The sequence below is a fragment of the Rhinoraja longicauda genome, chromosome 1 (genome assembly GCF_053455715.1).
Source record: "Rhinoraja longicauda isolate Sanriku21f chromosome 1, sRhiLon1.1, whole genome shotgun sequence".
In the NCBI taxonomy this organism is placed as follows: Eukaryota; Metazoa; Chordata; class Chondrichthyes; order Rajiformes; family Arhynchobatidae; genus Rhinoraja; species Rhinoraja longicauda.
Genome location: NC_135953.1, coordinates 113,620,697 through 113,636,035, shown reverse-complemented (window position 1 = coordinate 113,636,035; position 15,339 = coordinate 113,620,697). Strand labels below are relative to the sequence as shown.

Below are 15,339 nucleotides of genomic sequence, written 5' to 3'. Positions count from 1 at the left end.
TCTAGTTTCCCTCTCCCCTGACTCTCAGTCTGAAGAAGGGTCTCCTCGACCTGAAATATCACCTATTTTATTTCTCCAGAGATGCTGCCTGACCCAATGAGTTACTCCAGCATTTTGTGTCTATCTTTGGTGTAAACCAGCATCTGCAGTTTCTACACATTTACCTCCATTTCCAGGTCATTAATCTCATCAGTATTTATTGGACTTGCTGTGTACAAATTGGCTGTTGTGTTTCTCCGCATTAAAATTAAAACATAATCCTTTGCCTGTGAACCATTTTGGATAGCTTAAGGTAATTAATGTTGCTACATTACAAGTTTTTTAGTCTTATCTTAAAGCAAAACTCTTCCTCTGCAGTTCATTATGTGATCAGATTTGTTCTTCTGTGCCACTTCAGCTGAGCCACTGTGCCATCCTTATAACTGCTAGAAATGGAAGAACATCAAACAGACATTCGTGCATTGTTATAGTAGTTTATGTTAGTTTACATACAGCGTGGAAACAGGCGTTTCAGCCTACCAAGTCCGCGCCGACCAGTGATCCCTGCACACTGACATTATCCAACATACACTAAGGACAATTTTACAATTTTAGCAAGCCAATTAACCTACAAGTTTGTACGTCTTTGAGTGTGGGAGGAAACCGTAGCTCTCAAAGAAAATCTACAGTCACAGGGAGAACGTACAAACTCCATACAGACAGCACCCGTAGTCAGGATCGAACCAGGGTCACTGGCGCTGTGAGGCAGCAACTCTACCGCTGCACCACCGTGCCGCCCAATGTTTCAGCCTGGACATACCTTGAATTGAATCGATGATGTTGCTCACAATATCAGCTTCAGTTTCAAAGTAACTACTATACATAGTTTTAAAACTATGATTTCAGGAGCACACCATTCAAATAATTTTAAAGGATGGTAATCAGTTGAAAGGGCCACCCCACCAAATGTCTTCTTAAGCTCTTTGCTCCTCTAGGAAGCATAGGCCATTGACAAATGTCCTCCACCTCACTCGCTTGTTGGCGGTTCTTTCGAGGTCTCCCCAGTTGAGTCACTCCCAGACATTTCTGCCTGGACACCTCTTCTCCAGCTGTTCTTGGGGCGACCTCTTTTCCTTTTTCCTTGGGGATTCCATTTCAGGGCTTGCCGGGTGATGTTTGTGGCAGGTTTTCTGAGGGTGTGCCCAATTGAATTCCATTTTCTCCTTCGAATTTGTATGTCAATGGAATACTGGTTTGTTCTTTTCCACAGGTTCACATTGCTTATTTTGTCTCTCCACCAGATGATTAGTATTCTCCTGAGGCAGGTGTTAATGAATGTTTGCAGTCTGTTTGTAGTGTGTTTTGTCGTTTTCCATGTCTCTAATCCATACAGCATCACCTGCTTCACGTTTGAGTTAAAGATGCGTATTTTGGTGTTGATTGAGATGTGTTTTGAGCTTCCTGAGTATGTTAAACACCACCCTAGCCTTATTGATTCTGCTTTTAATGTCTGCAACACTGTCTAGGTTTTGCATCTTGCAATATACCTGATAAAACCAGGGCATTTCTCTGAATTACCCACTAAAAAAAAGAAAATCTAAATCACTAACCCTTCTTTTGTTTTATGAGCCACAACAAAATGGCCTTGTATTTGTGTGAGTATTCTCGTTATGTCCTGACTATTTGCCTATAGTAAGCTGGGCAAAGCTGTAAAGTAGTTTATAACGAGTTCATTGAGCCTACTGGTTTACTGGAAAATCAGATTAATTAAAAAATGATTCTTGTAATTAAGGATGAATTCTAATTTAATTCAACATCCATAATTACATTAATTTCCCGACGACCACCTAAATTTCCAACAGTTTCAATGCCCTGAATTACTTTAATGAGAACATTACAAAAAAAAGGCAGTCACCACATACAGATTAATAGTTTGATCTTGCTATTTAGTATAAGAGTGACAGAATCAGAGTTATGTAGCTTGGACCCAACACAACCATGCTGCCTCCTGGGCTGGTCCTATTTACCTGTGTTTGGTGCATATCCCTTTCATACCCCTGCATAAAATGTCTTTTAATTGTTGTAATTGTATCCGCCTATACAGCTTTCTCTACCAGCCCATTCCATATACCTACCACCCACTGTGTAGAATACTTGCTCCGCAGGTGACTTTTAAATCTTTCCCCTCTCACTTTAAATCTCCAGCCTCTAGTTTTAGACTATAATTCTGGGGGAAAAATCTGTGACCTTATGTACACCATCATGATTCTACATACTTCTATATGGTCGCACCTCAACCTCCAATGCTCTATTGAAAACAGTCCAGCCTTCCCAGCCGCTCATAAAACTCAAGCCCTTCAGTCCTGGTAACATCCTCATGAATCTTTTCTGCACCCTTTCTGTATACTTCCTGTAGCTTGGTGATCAGAACTGCATACAGCACTCCAAATGATGAGGTGTCACCAATGACTTGGACAGTTGTGACATGACATTGCATGAGACCACGGTGGCACAGCGGTAGAGTTGGTGCCTTTGTGACCTGGGTTTGATCCCAACTCCGGGTGCTGTCTGTACGGAGTTTTTGTACGTTCTCCCCGTGACTGCGTGTGTTTTCTCCGAGATCTTTGGTTTCCTCCCACACTCCAAAGACGTACAGGTTTGTAGGTTAATTGGCTTGATGTATGTGTAAATTATCCCTGGTGTGTGTAGGGTAGTGTTAATGTGCGTGTATCGCTGATCGGTGCGGACTCAGTAGGCTGAAGAGCCTGTTTCCATGCTGTATCTCTAAACTAAACTAAACCGCTCACAAAGCTTTCTGATAAATTAAGGAATGCATTTCTCTTGTTATATTAAATGACTTAGACTGTGCTTTCGTTGAATACTTCCCCCGTCACATTATGTCATCGGAGTTGATAATGTGCTGATTCATGGCATGTAACACTGCAGTGAGATTCACTTGCATTCACTAAAGATACACTTGAAGACGGCTCCTGGTTCACAGACAAGACGCAAATTACAACCTAGACGCAAAAGTCAACAAATTACAATCTATAAGGTTTTTTAATCTAATCATTGAAAGCCATGCACTTCAACACTTCTGTGGCTCAGTTGGTGACCTCTTCAGTTCAGACTGAGGGTAGACACAAAAAGCTGAAGTAAGTCACCGAGACAGGCAGCATCTCTTGAGAGAAGGAATGGGTCACCCATTCCTTCTCTCCGGAGATGTTGCCTGCCCCACTGAGTTACTCCAGTTTGTGTCTATCATCAGTTTAAACCAGCATCTGCAGTTCTTTCCTACACATTCAGACTGGAGGTTATAGTTTCAAGCTCCACGTGAACGAATTGAGCTCAAATTCCAGGCTACTACATCAACCCTGTACTAAGAGTATGCTGCACAATCAGAGATTCTAAACCTCAGATTTATTCACAAAATGCTGGAGTAACTCAGCAGGTCAGGCAGCATCTCGGGAGAGAAGGAATGGGTGACGTTTCGGGTCGAGACCCTTCTTCAGTCTGAAGAAGGGTCTCGACCCGAAACGTCACCCATTCCTTCCCTCCCGAGATGCTGCCTGACCTGCTGAGTTACTCCAGCATTTTGTGAATAAATCGATTTGTACCAGCATCTGCAGTTATTTTCTTATTCTAAACCTCAGTCGTGTGCAATCTCAGGTGGATGTAAAAATCCATGACTTTAAAGATTAGTGGAGTTATTCTCAGTAGATATGACAATATTTATACCTGTTTAAGAAAACTAAAATAAATCATCTGGTAGCACTGCATGCAGCATATCCTTTGATTACATGATTTGTCACAACCTGTTATTAAAAAATGAAATTGCTGACTCATGATGAATAACATCACATGAGATTTTTGCTACATTTATAAAACAAAACTCTTGGATGACAGTCAGTGATTCATACCTGTGAACTGGAGGTGAACTGGGTGGCCAGCCTTACTTTTTTCAATTTTGTTGTGCAACTAAAGCTCTCAGTTGGATTTTCGCCTTATAATCCATTGCTATTTTGAATACATGCTTCAAACTGTTGAAGTTCAATTAATAACATTCACATCTTAGGACAGAATATTATACATTCACATTCCACCGTAGAGACTTGAGCACAAGTATCTAGGGTGAACCTTCAGTGCAGTACTCATCAAGAATCCAGAGTGTCAAGAGTGTTTTATTGTCATAGACACAGAAACAACGAAATACAGAAAAATTGGTACTGAAGGCCATTCGGCCCTTCGAGCCAGCACTGCCATTCAATGTAATCATGACTGATCATCCAAAATCAGTACTCCGTTCCTGCTTTTTCCCCATATCGCTTGATTCCCTTTAGCCCTAGGAGCTAAAACTAACTCCCTCTTGAAAAAGTCAATATTTCAATAAAATACCGATACAGTCATAAGGACATAAGGTGATAGGAGCAGAATTAGGACATTTGGCCCATCAGGTCTACTCCGCCATTCAATCCTGGCTGATCTATCTCTACCCTCCCCTTAACCCCATTCTCCTGCCTTCTCCCCATAACCCATGATGAGGATGAAGCACAGTCAGAAACACGTATTTTGAATTGAGTGTTAAACCAAGGCTCTGTATGCTATATCAAATTATTAAGGGAGTTATCGTCAGTATTCTCAATAATATTTACCGTTCAATAAACAAATCTAAATCAAATTATCTGGCATTTTTCATATAGCTGTTGTTTGGAGCTAACTGCATATTTTCACATTACCACAAGTTGCACAAGTACAAACACACCGTTCACCACACGAAGATGCAGTTCCCAGTTTCCGCAAATGTGCTAAGCAGCACAGTGGTGCAGCGGGTAGAACTCTTGCCTCCTAGCACCTTGCACCCGAGTTCAATCCTGCCCTCGGGTGCCGTTCATGCAGAGTTTGCACTTCTCCCTGTGACCATATGGGTTTCCAATGAGTGCTCCAGTTTCCTCCCATATCCCAAAGACGTGCAGGTTAATTGGCCTCTGCAAAATTGCCCCAAATGTGTAAGGACTGGATGATACAGTGGGATAGATAACATACAACTTGTGTGAAAGGGTGACTGGTGGTCATCGAGAACCTGGTGGACAGTAGGGTCTGTTTCCATGCTGTATCTCTAAATTAATTGAAGGGAAAAATAGGGAACATGTCAAAGATTATGGGGAGAAGGCAGGAGAATGGATTTGATAGGGAAAGATAGATCAGCCATGATTGAATAAGCTCAATGGACCGAATTCTGCTTCTATGACTTATACAATTGTGTAACACCTTTCATTACGTAACATATGTAACAGCAAGTTATTGCTTAAGCTCTAACAGCATGGCAACTTGAATAGTTTATTAAAGAGTTAAAAATGCTTTGGCCATGAACAGAAACTTTGATCGTTTTTTAGTGGATGTTTGCCATGCATAAGTTAACTGCGGGACCCTCATTCAAAATAGCCTCTTTCAAGTTGCTCCAACAACAATGTTTTAGTTCTGGGTTTCATTGAGCACTTTCAGCAGTTATAGTGGATAAGAAGTTAAGGTTCCTTCAAACTCCTAATAACACCCCTCCCCATAAATCAGTGCCTCCCTTCCCCACAATGTCTCAGCAGGGTGCATGCTCCAGTTGACCAATGCATTGCAATTCATTGGAGCTATCAAAAGGATTCAAAATAAAATTAGTCACCCTAATCAGCAATCCTACAAAACCCAGTCAGCTTATCTTGATTTAGCTGTTGCTTATATCATAAAGACCAAATGGTCGAGTTGAGTAGCTATCACAGCTACTTTTTACATTGAAGATTACACTGTGCAAAACCTTCATGATCAGCATGCATGGACATGTGCTTTACTCTGGAAAATTGTGTTAATGACTGTCTTAGATGATAGCCAATTATTATGTGTACAAAAACTTGCAGACTCTGTCAGACAACAAAATCTTGGAGTTCACCTGCCACTATAATTAGAATAATACACAGCACCCAGTAGAGGCAATGCAGGAAAAGTTTCCAAAGTTGATTCAAGCTGCCATAAAATTTGTTTGTGTGTTTACATCTTGCTGAAATTTCAGGCAAAGAGTCAAAAAAGTCCTGGTGCTTCTTTTCTAGAGAAGATTAGGCGGAGAGTGAGGTGGGGGGTATATGGTAGCTTGCCAGTTTATGTCCAGGAATTATGGGCAGGCATCCCTCCCCTTGTGCCTCAGGACAGGACTGTCCCATAAACCTTTGTAACTTTCTCGACATCAGAAACGTCCAGAAACGTGCACTGCCCAGCTGTATGATTTTACAGGTTGTATGCAAAACAAAGCATTTCGCTGTACCTAGGTACATAGAAACATAAAAAAATAGGTACAGGTGTAGGCCGTTCGGCCCTTCGAGCCAGCACCGCCATTCAATATGATCATGGCTGATCATCCAAATATCAGTACCCCGTTCCGGCTTTTCCCCCCATATGCCGTGATTCCCTCTCTTGAAAACCTGTGAGAATAGAGGAATCGTTGAACCATTGAACATTAGCTGTAGCAATCTCTGCAGGGGAACGTGGACCTCACCTGTAGAGTCCAGACCTGGGTAAAAGAACACCGGTTGCTATGGGTGATAAGACAGAAACAGGGTGGGTGATTCCAGGTGAAATTGGGGTTGTGAAACTGACGCGGGAGTTAGGCATGAGGGTGCTCGCCATTCACAGCTGAGCCCTCAAAACAATGACACCCCGCTCTTCAAGCCCGGATAAATTGTAAGCAACTATTTGAAGAGGCGGTATCTGAGTGCGAAAAGGATTTGTCGACGTTTCGGGTCGAAACCATGCATTCATTCTGTGTCTCTGTCAGACTGTGTGATACAAGTAATTATCACCGGCACAATGCACGCGTGCTTAGAAAATTCCGACACAATGCGACTGGCATCTTTATCTCTGGAATTCTATTCAACCCGTTGATCGCATTTAAGTTTTAACATAATATATATCACTATAGGGCACCGACGTTTAACTTTCTTCCTCTGTTGGAGTGTTAAGAGCCGCAGACTTATAACAAAGGGGAGATTCCTCACGCCTGATGCTTTGGAATTCTCTGCCTCAGAAGGCAGTGGAGGCCAATTCTCTGAATACATTCAAGAGAGAGCTGGATAGAGCTCTTAATGATAGCAGAGTCAGGGGGTATGGGGAGAAGGCGGGAACGGGGTACTGATTGAGAATGATCAGCCATGATCACATTGAATGGCGGTGCTGGCTCGAAGGGCCGAATGGCCTCCTCCTGCACCTATTGTCTATTGCAGTCCGTACCATCACGGCACACTGCTCACCCTTAGTCCAAACACAAACGTTTTGGGACTCCAGTGATCTTCCTATAACATCTCACCATCACTAGCTCTGATCATGCCTTCTCGAGTTTAAACAAAAAACACACAAAGAGCGAGCGTGCACAGAAGTTTGGAGTCAGCTCTGCAAACTGCAAAAGCTGTGCAAAGTTTGTTTGGTGGAGCACAACTCACCGAACAGCGACAGGATGCCGCAGGCAGCCCACACCGCCAGGGCCATGGGCACCGTCCCGGTATGTTGCAGGATCCCCTTGGGAGAGATGAAGATCCCGGCGCCGATGATCGTCCCGATTATAATGGATATGCCCCTCAACAGATTCACCTTCTTCTTCAAAACCACTGTCTCCTCAGTGTTTTGACTTGGTTTCAGTGAGCCCGCCTTGGATCCACAGGTGTCCGGGTTGAAGTCGTCTCCCTCGTAGATAACCGGTACGGGACTAGTAGACATCTTTCAGTAACCTTGGCTCACTCCGCGGGCTTTTCCTTTAGTCTCTCGGACGCTGATCCCACTGCAACCCCCTCTGTCCTGGATACCGTACTGCAATGAATGAAGGCAGGTGTGCGTGGCTTAAATTGACTTCTTGCTAACGCTGTTCATTTCACTGTTGATTATCTGCGTGTCCTACTTGTGTGTCTGTGTGTGTCAGATCCATGTACATGCGTGCGGCCGTCTCTGTACCTGAAAGTGTATATCTGCATCAGCCGATGTGTACATCAGTCTATGCGCCTTCCTCCTGAGTGCCACACTTTGGCTTCCGCATACTTTCAGGCAAACAAACACGTTTAGTTGATGTCACCATTCAGGATGTGTTGCATCAGCCAGAATACAAAGAGTTACAATTACTGAGAACTTTATTGCGCCCACGCTGCTGGGGGGGGGTGGTGGGGGTGGGGGGGGTATATATATACTTCGCTTAGCAATTCTTACAAGCATGTTTTAAAACAATTTAGCCTTGTTTCCCATATCTCTGACATGTAAGTTGGAGTTTTTCCAACATCCTGCTACCCATGTGCGATCCCACATCAATTATTGCCAGTGCATTTCCAAATTCTCACTGACCTACATTTGCTCTCAGTCTCCTGCCAACTCAAATTTAAAAATTTCACCCCTTTGTTTAAATATTTAAGCCCTTGTCTTTCCCTGTCATGTAACTTTCTCCAATTCAAAAATCACCCTCTATCCCCTTTCACTCCTACACACATATTTTAGTGTCATTTTTTTGTGCACCATTTCCTTCCCCTTCCTCCAAAAGTCCTCTTCAGTTCTCTCTCCTCCTTTTCGATCCTTCCTCAAAGACTGCTTCTTTGACTAACTTTTTGGGCACTTTTCCAATTACGTTCTTTGGCTTCACATCCTTCTTTGTCTGACTGTACAGAGGGGTCACACCTCGGGGCTATTTGCAAGGGACTCCATGCATAGTTCAACCCATGATTTTCTTCTTCCTGAGGTGATAGTATAGCTTCTAGGATGAGTGGCTTCCACTCTGGTCTTGTGGGTTCTGAAGTTTATAATGAAGCTTAATTGGGAATGGTAGAATCTTCCACAGTTGGGATAGGGAGGCCCTGGCCTAATGGGACAGGTGGATAAGTAGTTTGTGTGGTGTGAGTTCCTTCCACCATTCACGCTGGGTTTCTTTGTGCTCTAAGAAACAAACTTCTGGAGGTAATTAGTGTGTCAGGCAGCATCTGTGATGGAAAAGGGATGATTGATGTTTTGGATCAAGACCCTGTATCCAGAACGACCCGAAACGTTGACTATCTCTTTGCCTCAACAAATGCTGCTTGATTGCTTGACATTCCCCAGCAGTCTGAAGAAGGGTCCTAAGCTAAAATGTCACCTATCCATGTCCTCTGGAGATGCTGCCTGACCCGCTGAGTCACTCCAGCACTTTCGTTTTGTCACAAGATTGCAGCACCTGCAGTTCCTTGTCTTCTCCAGCAGTTTGTTTTTTGCATCAGATGACAGTATCTGCGGTCTGTTATGTCTCCATCTTCTTTGCGCTCCTGATACATTGAATTGAGAATCTCAACACCATACTGTATGCTGCTTCTCCCTCTTGAACAACCATGAGCCATTGATTCCCAAGAACCAGCGGGAATGTTGTATTTTCCCAGTAGGCTTTGAGCACCTCCTTAAATCTCTTCCCATGTCCACTAGCTAATAGCTTCCCAAGATAGATCTCAGTAAAGAGTGGCTGTTCGGGCAATCTTGTGTAAGACATATAGTATAAATGACATTCTAATGGACTCAAATAGATGTCAATGAAGTCAGTTTGGATCTTAATGTTTGAGATGTTGGCTGTTGTCCTGAGTGATGACAATATGTTTGGCCCATTTATTCTTAGATTAGTTTTGAAAGATTTTGTAAGATCGGTGGTATCTTCCTCGAGCCTTGAGGTGCATGCCTGTGGTAGTTCAGTTTTCAGAAGCTGCCTGGTCGATCTGTAAGTTTTGTACCAAGTATGATCTCTTGATCTTCAAATTTCTTTAATTCAGCATAGATGCTGTCTTTACCGAGTCTTGGGTCTACGTGGTATAAGATGTAGTCTATGTGTACTGAGGTATTATCATAAACCTATGTTGTAGGAGCATTGGAGGGTGGTGTTCATAAGATCATAAGTGATAGGAGCAGAATTAGGTCATTGGGCCCATCAAGTCTAATCCGCCATTCAATCATGGCTGATCTATCTCTCCCTCCTAACCCCATTCTTCTAACTTCTCCCTATAACCTCTGACACCTGTACGAATCAAGAATCTATCTATCTCTGCCTTAAACATGTCCACTGACGGCCTCCACAACCTTCTGTGGCAAAGAATTCTACAGATTCACCACCCACGGACTAAAGAAATTCCTCCTCATCTCCTTCCTAAAAGAATGTCCTTTTTAATTCCGAGGCTATGACCTCTAGTCCTAGATTTTCCCACTAGTGGAAACATCCTCTTCACATCCCCTCTATCCAAGCCTTTCACTATTCTGTACATTTCAATGAGGTCCCCCCTCATTCTTCTAACCTCCAGCGGGTACAGGCCCAGTGCCGTCAAACGGTCATCATACGTTAGCCTACTCATTCCTGGGATCATTCTTGTAAACCTCCTCTGGACCCTCTCCAGAGCCAGCACATTCTTACTCAGATATGGTGCCCAAAATTGCTCACGATATTCCAAATGCGTTGCGACCAACGTTTTATAGATCCTCAGCATTATATCCCTGTTTTTGTATACAAGCCCTCTCGAAATCAATGCTAGCATTGCATTTGCTTTCTTTATTACCAATTTGACTTGCAGATTAACTTTTTGGGAAAACTGCACCAGCACTCCCAAGTCCCTTTGCACCTCTGATTTCTGGATTCCCTTTCCATTTAGAAAATAGTCTACACCTTTATTCCTATTACCAAAATGCATTACTCCACAATTTGTTACACTATATTCCATCTGCCACTTCTCTGCCCACTCTCCCACCTATCCAAATCTTTCTGCAGAGTCCCTGCTTTCTCTACACGACCTGCCCCTCCACCTATTTTTGCATCATCCACAGACTTGGCCACAAAGCCTTCAATCCCCTCATCCAAATCTTTAATATACAACGTGAAGAGCAGTGGCCCCAACACCGAGCCCTGCGGAACTCCACTAGTCACTGGCAGCCAACTAGAAGAAAGACTCCTTTATCGCCACTCTTTGCATTCTGCCATCCAACCAACCTGATGTACTGCAAGGATATGTTGGTAGAGGATCTTTCATTCACATAGCCTCAGGATGACACGCACATACACCTCTACTATCAATTTACTGTTTAGTTTATTGTCACATGTACCAAGGTACTGTGAAAAGCTTCTGTTGCGTCATGTGATAGTCTGGGCGGCGCTCACAATTTCGCTCCAATTTGCTTGAGGTCTTGGATGGAGATGTGCCCAAACCAAGCTGTGATGCATCCTGATAAAAAATGCTTTCTATGGCGCACCTGTATAACTTCATAAACAGCTACTATTAAACACTCACACCTATAGAAAAGAAAACATTATTACATTATATGCAAATTTAATGTTTATAATCAATCAACTTTGTTTAAAATCTAAATCAGTAAAAGTTTTAGTTGAACACAATCAAGCCTGATCTCACATACAATATCATAAGCTAGATTGACCATGGACAAAGTTGTTGCATATAATTTTCTTCTTGCATCTGCAATTGCTTTAGCTGACTTCAATAACTATCTGTTGAAGATCATCGCTGTACAAAAATACACATTTTTGTTTGTTAATTTATGTGATCTAGACCCAGATTTCTGCCTAAAAGGAGCAACTGGCGGATTTAAATGTTGTCACAAGTCTCTAGGTTGTACCTGCAGATTGGCAAACCATTTGACTGCCTATCTACAGGATTTCAACATGATTTTTAAATGCTGACATGTAGGATAGGCAAGTTGCTAATACTGTTTTATTAAGGCAAGATTTGTTTTTCTTTTGTCCTTATCTTTAATCATTAATAACCAATAAGGTAATGACCTAGAAACAACATGTATCATTAAAGAAATGTAATAATGCTTTGACTGTCTCAATTCCAGATCAATTGATGCCCCCAGCATGTTTGACTTATTATAGTGAATTTTTGGCTTTTTCAACTGAAATGCATTAATATCTCACTGGAAATTAATATCTATACATAAATTAGCTTACACCTTTTTTTTACAGAGAATTACCAACCTATTTAGAACGGAGATGAGGAGAAACTTTTTCATTAGAATGGAGATGAGGAAAACCTTTTTCACTCAGTTAGTTGTAAATCTGTGGAATTCTCTGCCTCAGAAGACAGTGGAGGCCAATTCTCTGGATGCTTTCAAGTGAGAGCTAGATAGAGCTCTTAATGACAGCAGAGTCAGGGGGTATGGGGAGAGGGTCAGGCAGCATCTCATGAGAGAAGGAAGAGTCTGAAGAAGGGTCTCGAACTGAAACGTCACCTATTCCTTCTCTCCTGAGATGCTGCCTGACCCTCTGAGTTACTCCAGCATTTTGTGTCTACCCTGTTAAATTACATGACCTTCAAGGAATCTGTGACAAATACATTCCCCTCAAGATTCAATCCCCATGTGGCTCAGTATACTCTTTTTATATTCATCCATCCTCTTCCTCAGAATCATTCATGTGCCGTTTCAAAGGCTCTGTGCTTTTGCTTTGGACAATTTGCCTTGTAATGATACTTCACATTGAAACCATCTCCTGATTCTTCCTCGGGCATTTCTGGAATTCACTGCTTGTGAATTTCATTTTCCATTGATATAAGTACATTTGCTGCTCTTGGCTTCATTACCATATACCTATCTTTAATAATTTTATTGATCTCTGCATCTGGAATCATAAAAGTTGCATTATCTGGAGCCATCACAACTCCCGTGTGTCAGAGCGGAAGGCCTCATTTATTCCATGCGTTCTTTATAAAGGCAACAGCCATTTGATCCCTCTCTAATTGCTTCTTATCATCATCCCCCACGTCCCTCAATGGCTTCTTCCTTGCATTTGCATAACATTTCTCCTTAAATGCGTTTGTGGTTCTAATTTAGATTGCATTACACAGAAAACATAGCACAAAATCTGTTATGATTAGAAGGCCCACATTGGCATTTATCTCGGGTGATGTCTACTATAAAACAGCTGGTGAGCCTTATTATTGGAGATTTACTATTACTAAAGTTAGTAATGGGTAAATGTAGCACACTTACGCAACACAAAATTCGGTAGAGTTCATGAAATCCCAAGATCTTTATTTTTCAAAAGAAACACTTATTTCAACAATTTGGGAGGGAATCCCAAACCAACTTGGCAGATAAAAAAACAATAATTGTCTGAAATATCTACTTATGGTATAATTTGTCCTGCAGAACAGATGTTTTCTGCATCTGCGGTTGATAATTGGCTAACATTTTGTGGAGTCACGCACCCCTCAGGCAGGTAACTTGAAAACTGCAGAGAGCAATTAAAAACAGATTAAAATACACTGAAATGTCAGCATTTCCATGTCCAGCTTTATTAGCACAGTCGGCCCAGGGTGACTTAGCTCCCCTTGGACAGCCAAACTGAACTTAGTTCAGAACATCACTGCTGATCTAGTATTAAAAAAATAAATGTTCATCATTGGTTGCTGGGACTAAATGGCTGCCAGGGTATCAGCCATTCATTGTGATCCCTACCTATAATTGTTCCAATGAAGACCTAACACAATATTATTAACAGAAGGTAGAACATTACAGCACAGGAACAGGGGCTATGGCCCACAATGTTTGTGCTGAACAAGATGCCTAGTTAGGCTGTCTGTCTCGCAGAGTTACTCCAGCATTTTGTGTCTACCTTCGATTTAAACCAGCATCTGCAGTTCTTTCCTACACAGGATGCCTAGTTAAACTGGTCTCATCTGCCTGTGCATTATACGTATCCTTCTATTCCCTACAGTTCTATGTGCCTATTTAAAAGCCTCTTAGATGCCACTATCATATCTGCCTCCACCACCATCCCTGGCAATGCATTCCAGGCCCCCACCACTCTCTGTGCAAAAACTTGTCCCGCATATCCTTAAATTTTCCCCCTCTCACCTTATAGCCAAGACCTCTGCTGCTGGACATTTACACCCTGGGAAAAGGGTTCTGACTGTTTACCCTATCTATCTTTTTCATAATTTTGCATATATTTCTATTAGGTCTTCCCGCAACCTCAGACCTAGGTTCAAAGAACTATTTTTGAGAATTCATTTTCAACTAAACTGTGTGATAGATATATATCTGACAAATTTAAGCCTCTTGGTAATAATATTAAAATTTCTAGGTTATGTGAGGTAATATGATCAACAAGATTGCAAAACACTTTGGTGATACTAAACAAATACTAATTTATTTTGTAACTTCTTTCTACCTTCTTTTGTAGGTTATGCCAACTTGGACTTAGCCTGGATGAAACAAATATATTTGTGTAGGATGCTGATAGAGTTGCTAGATCTGAATGCATAGCATAGAGCATCAAACACAATATACTGTGCCCACCAGCAGCATACACAATTGGAAACAGAAGGCACGGAACACTTGTTTCTGAGTTATAATGAAGAATTTATGCTCACCTGTGCATATTTGAAATATATTTATCTTTTTTTATTATTGTATGTTATTACCTCTCCCCAGACACCCTGCCATATTTTGAGTCTCCCATAATCAACTAGCCTCTTTAAAACATTCATCGGGTTCACTAAATGCTTACTTTCACCCTATTTCTAACAGCCCCCTCTTCTCCAGTTTCCTTCATTATGTCATCACCTCCTACAATAAGCCCATATTTCCTTGGGCACCACCTTTCCCCTTTTCCCACCTGTGTCCAGTTCTGTCACAGTTCTATTTAAAATTTAAAAAGCAGCACAGTAGTGCAGCGTGTAGAGCCGCTGCCTCAGTGCCAGAGTTCGATCCTGACCTTGGGTGCTGTTCGTGTAGAGTTTGCATGTTCTTTCTGTGACCAAGTAGGTTTCATCCGGGTGCTTTGGTTTCCTCTCACATCCCAAAGATGGGTGGGTTTGTAGGTTAATTGGACTCTGTAAATACCCCCCTAGTGTGTGGGGAGCCATCAGGCTATTAAACACCACAACCTCCAAATAATCTCTGAGCTACATAGACTTTGGGGCATTAGTTTTGTCTTTTGGCACTATTATTGGTTGTTGTTTTTGTGTATATATACAGTATATATGTGTGTTACATATACATGTGTGTATACTGAACTTTTTTCCTCATTTATTATATTGATTACAGAGTACAATGTGTACATATTCTGTTGTGGTTCGGCAAGTAAGAATTTCATTGTTCTATCTGGGGCATATGACAATAAAACACGTTTGACTTGACTCTTGTAGGGACTACCTACTTCCACCTCTGCTATGTCAACCATCCACTCTGCTTTAGCTCTCTGCAGCTACGTCCTACACCAATTCTGATCTTTTAACCACTGCATGTGAACTGCTAATGTTTCCCATGTTTCGCATTATTGATGGTGTTTATTTTTTATTGTCTTCCATCTTCCATAAACTTAAATTCATC

General features: G+C 41.9%; 1 protein-coding gene across 1 annotated transcript in view; it reads right to left on the bottom strand.

The window, feature by feature from the left end:
- Window positions 1-8,089, bottom strand: part of slc7a11 (solute carrier family 7 member 11) — a 153,485-nt gene extending 145,396 nt beyond the window's left edge. Inside the window, exon 1 of the mRNA XM_078404639.1 lies at window positions 7,455-8,089. Within this exon, the coding sequence (XP_078260765.1) occupies window positions 7,455-7,728 (274 nt within the window). The 5' untranslated portion in view covers window positions 7,729-8,089. The remainder of the gene's footprint in view (window positions 1-7,454) is intronic.
- Window positions 8,090-15,339: the final 7,250 nt, after the last annotated feature.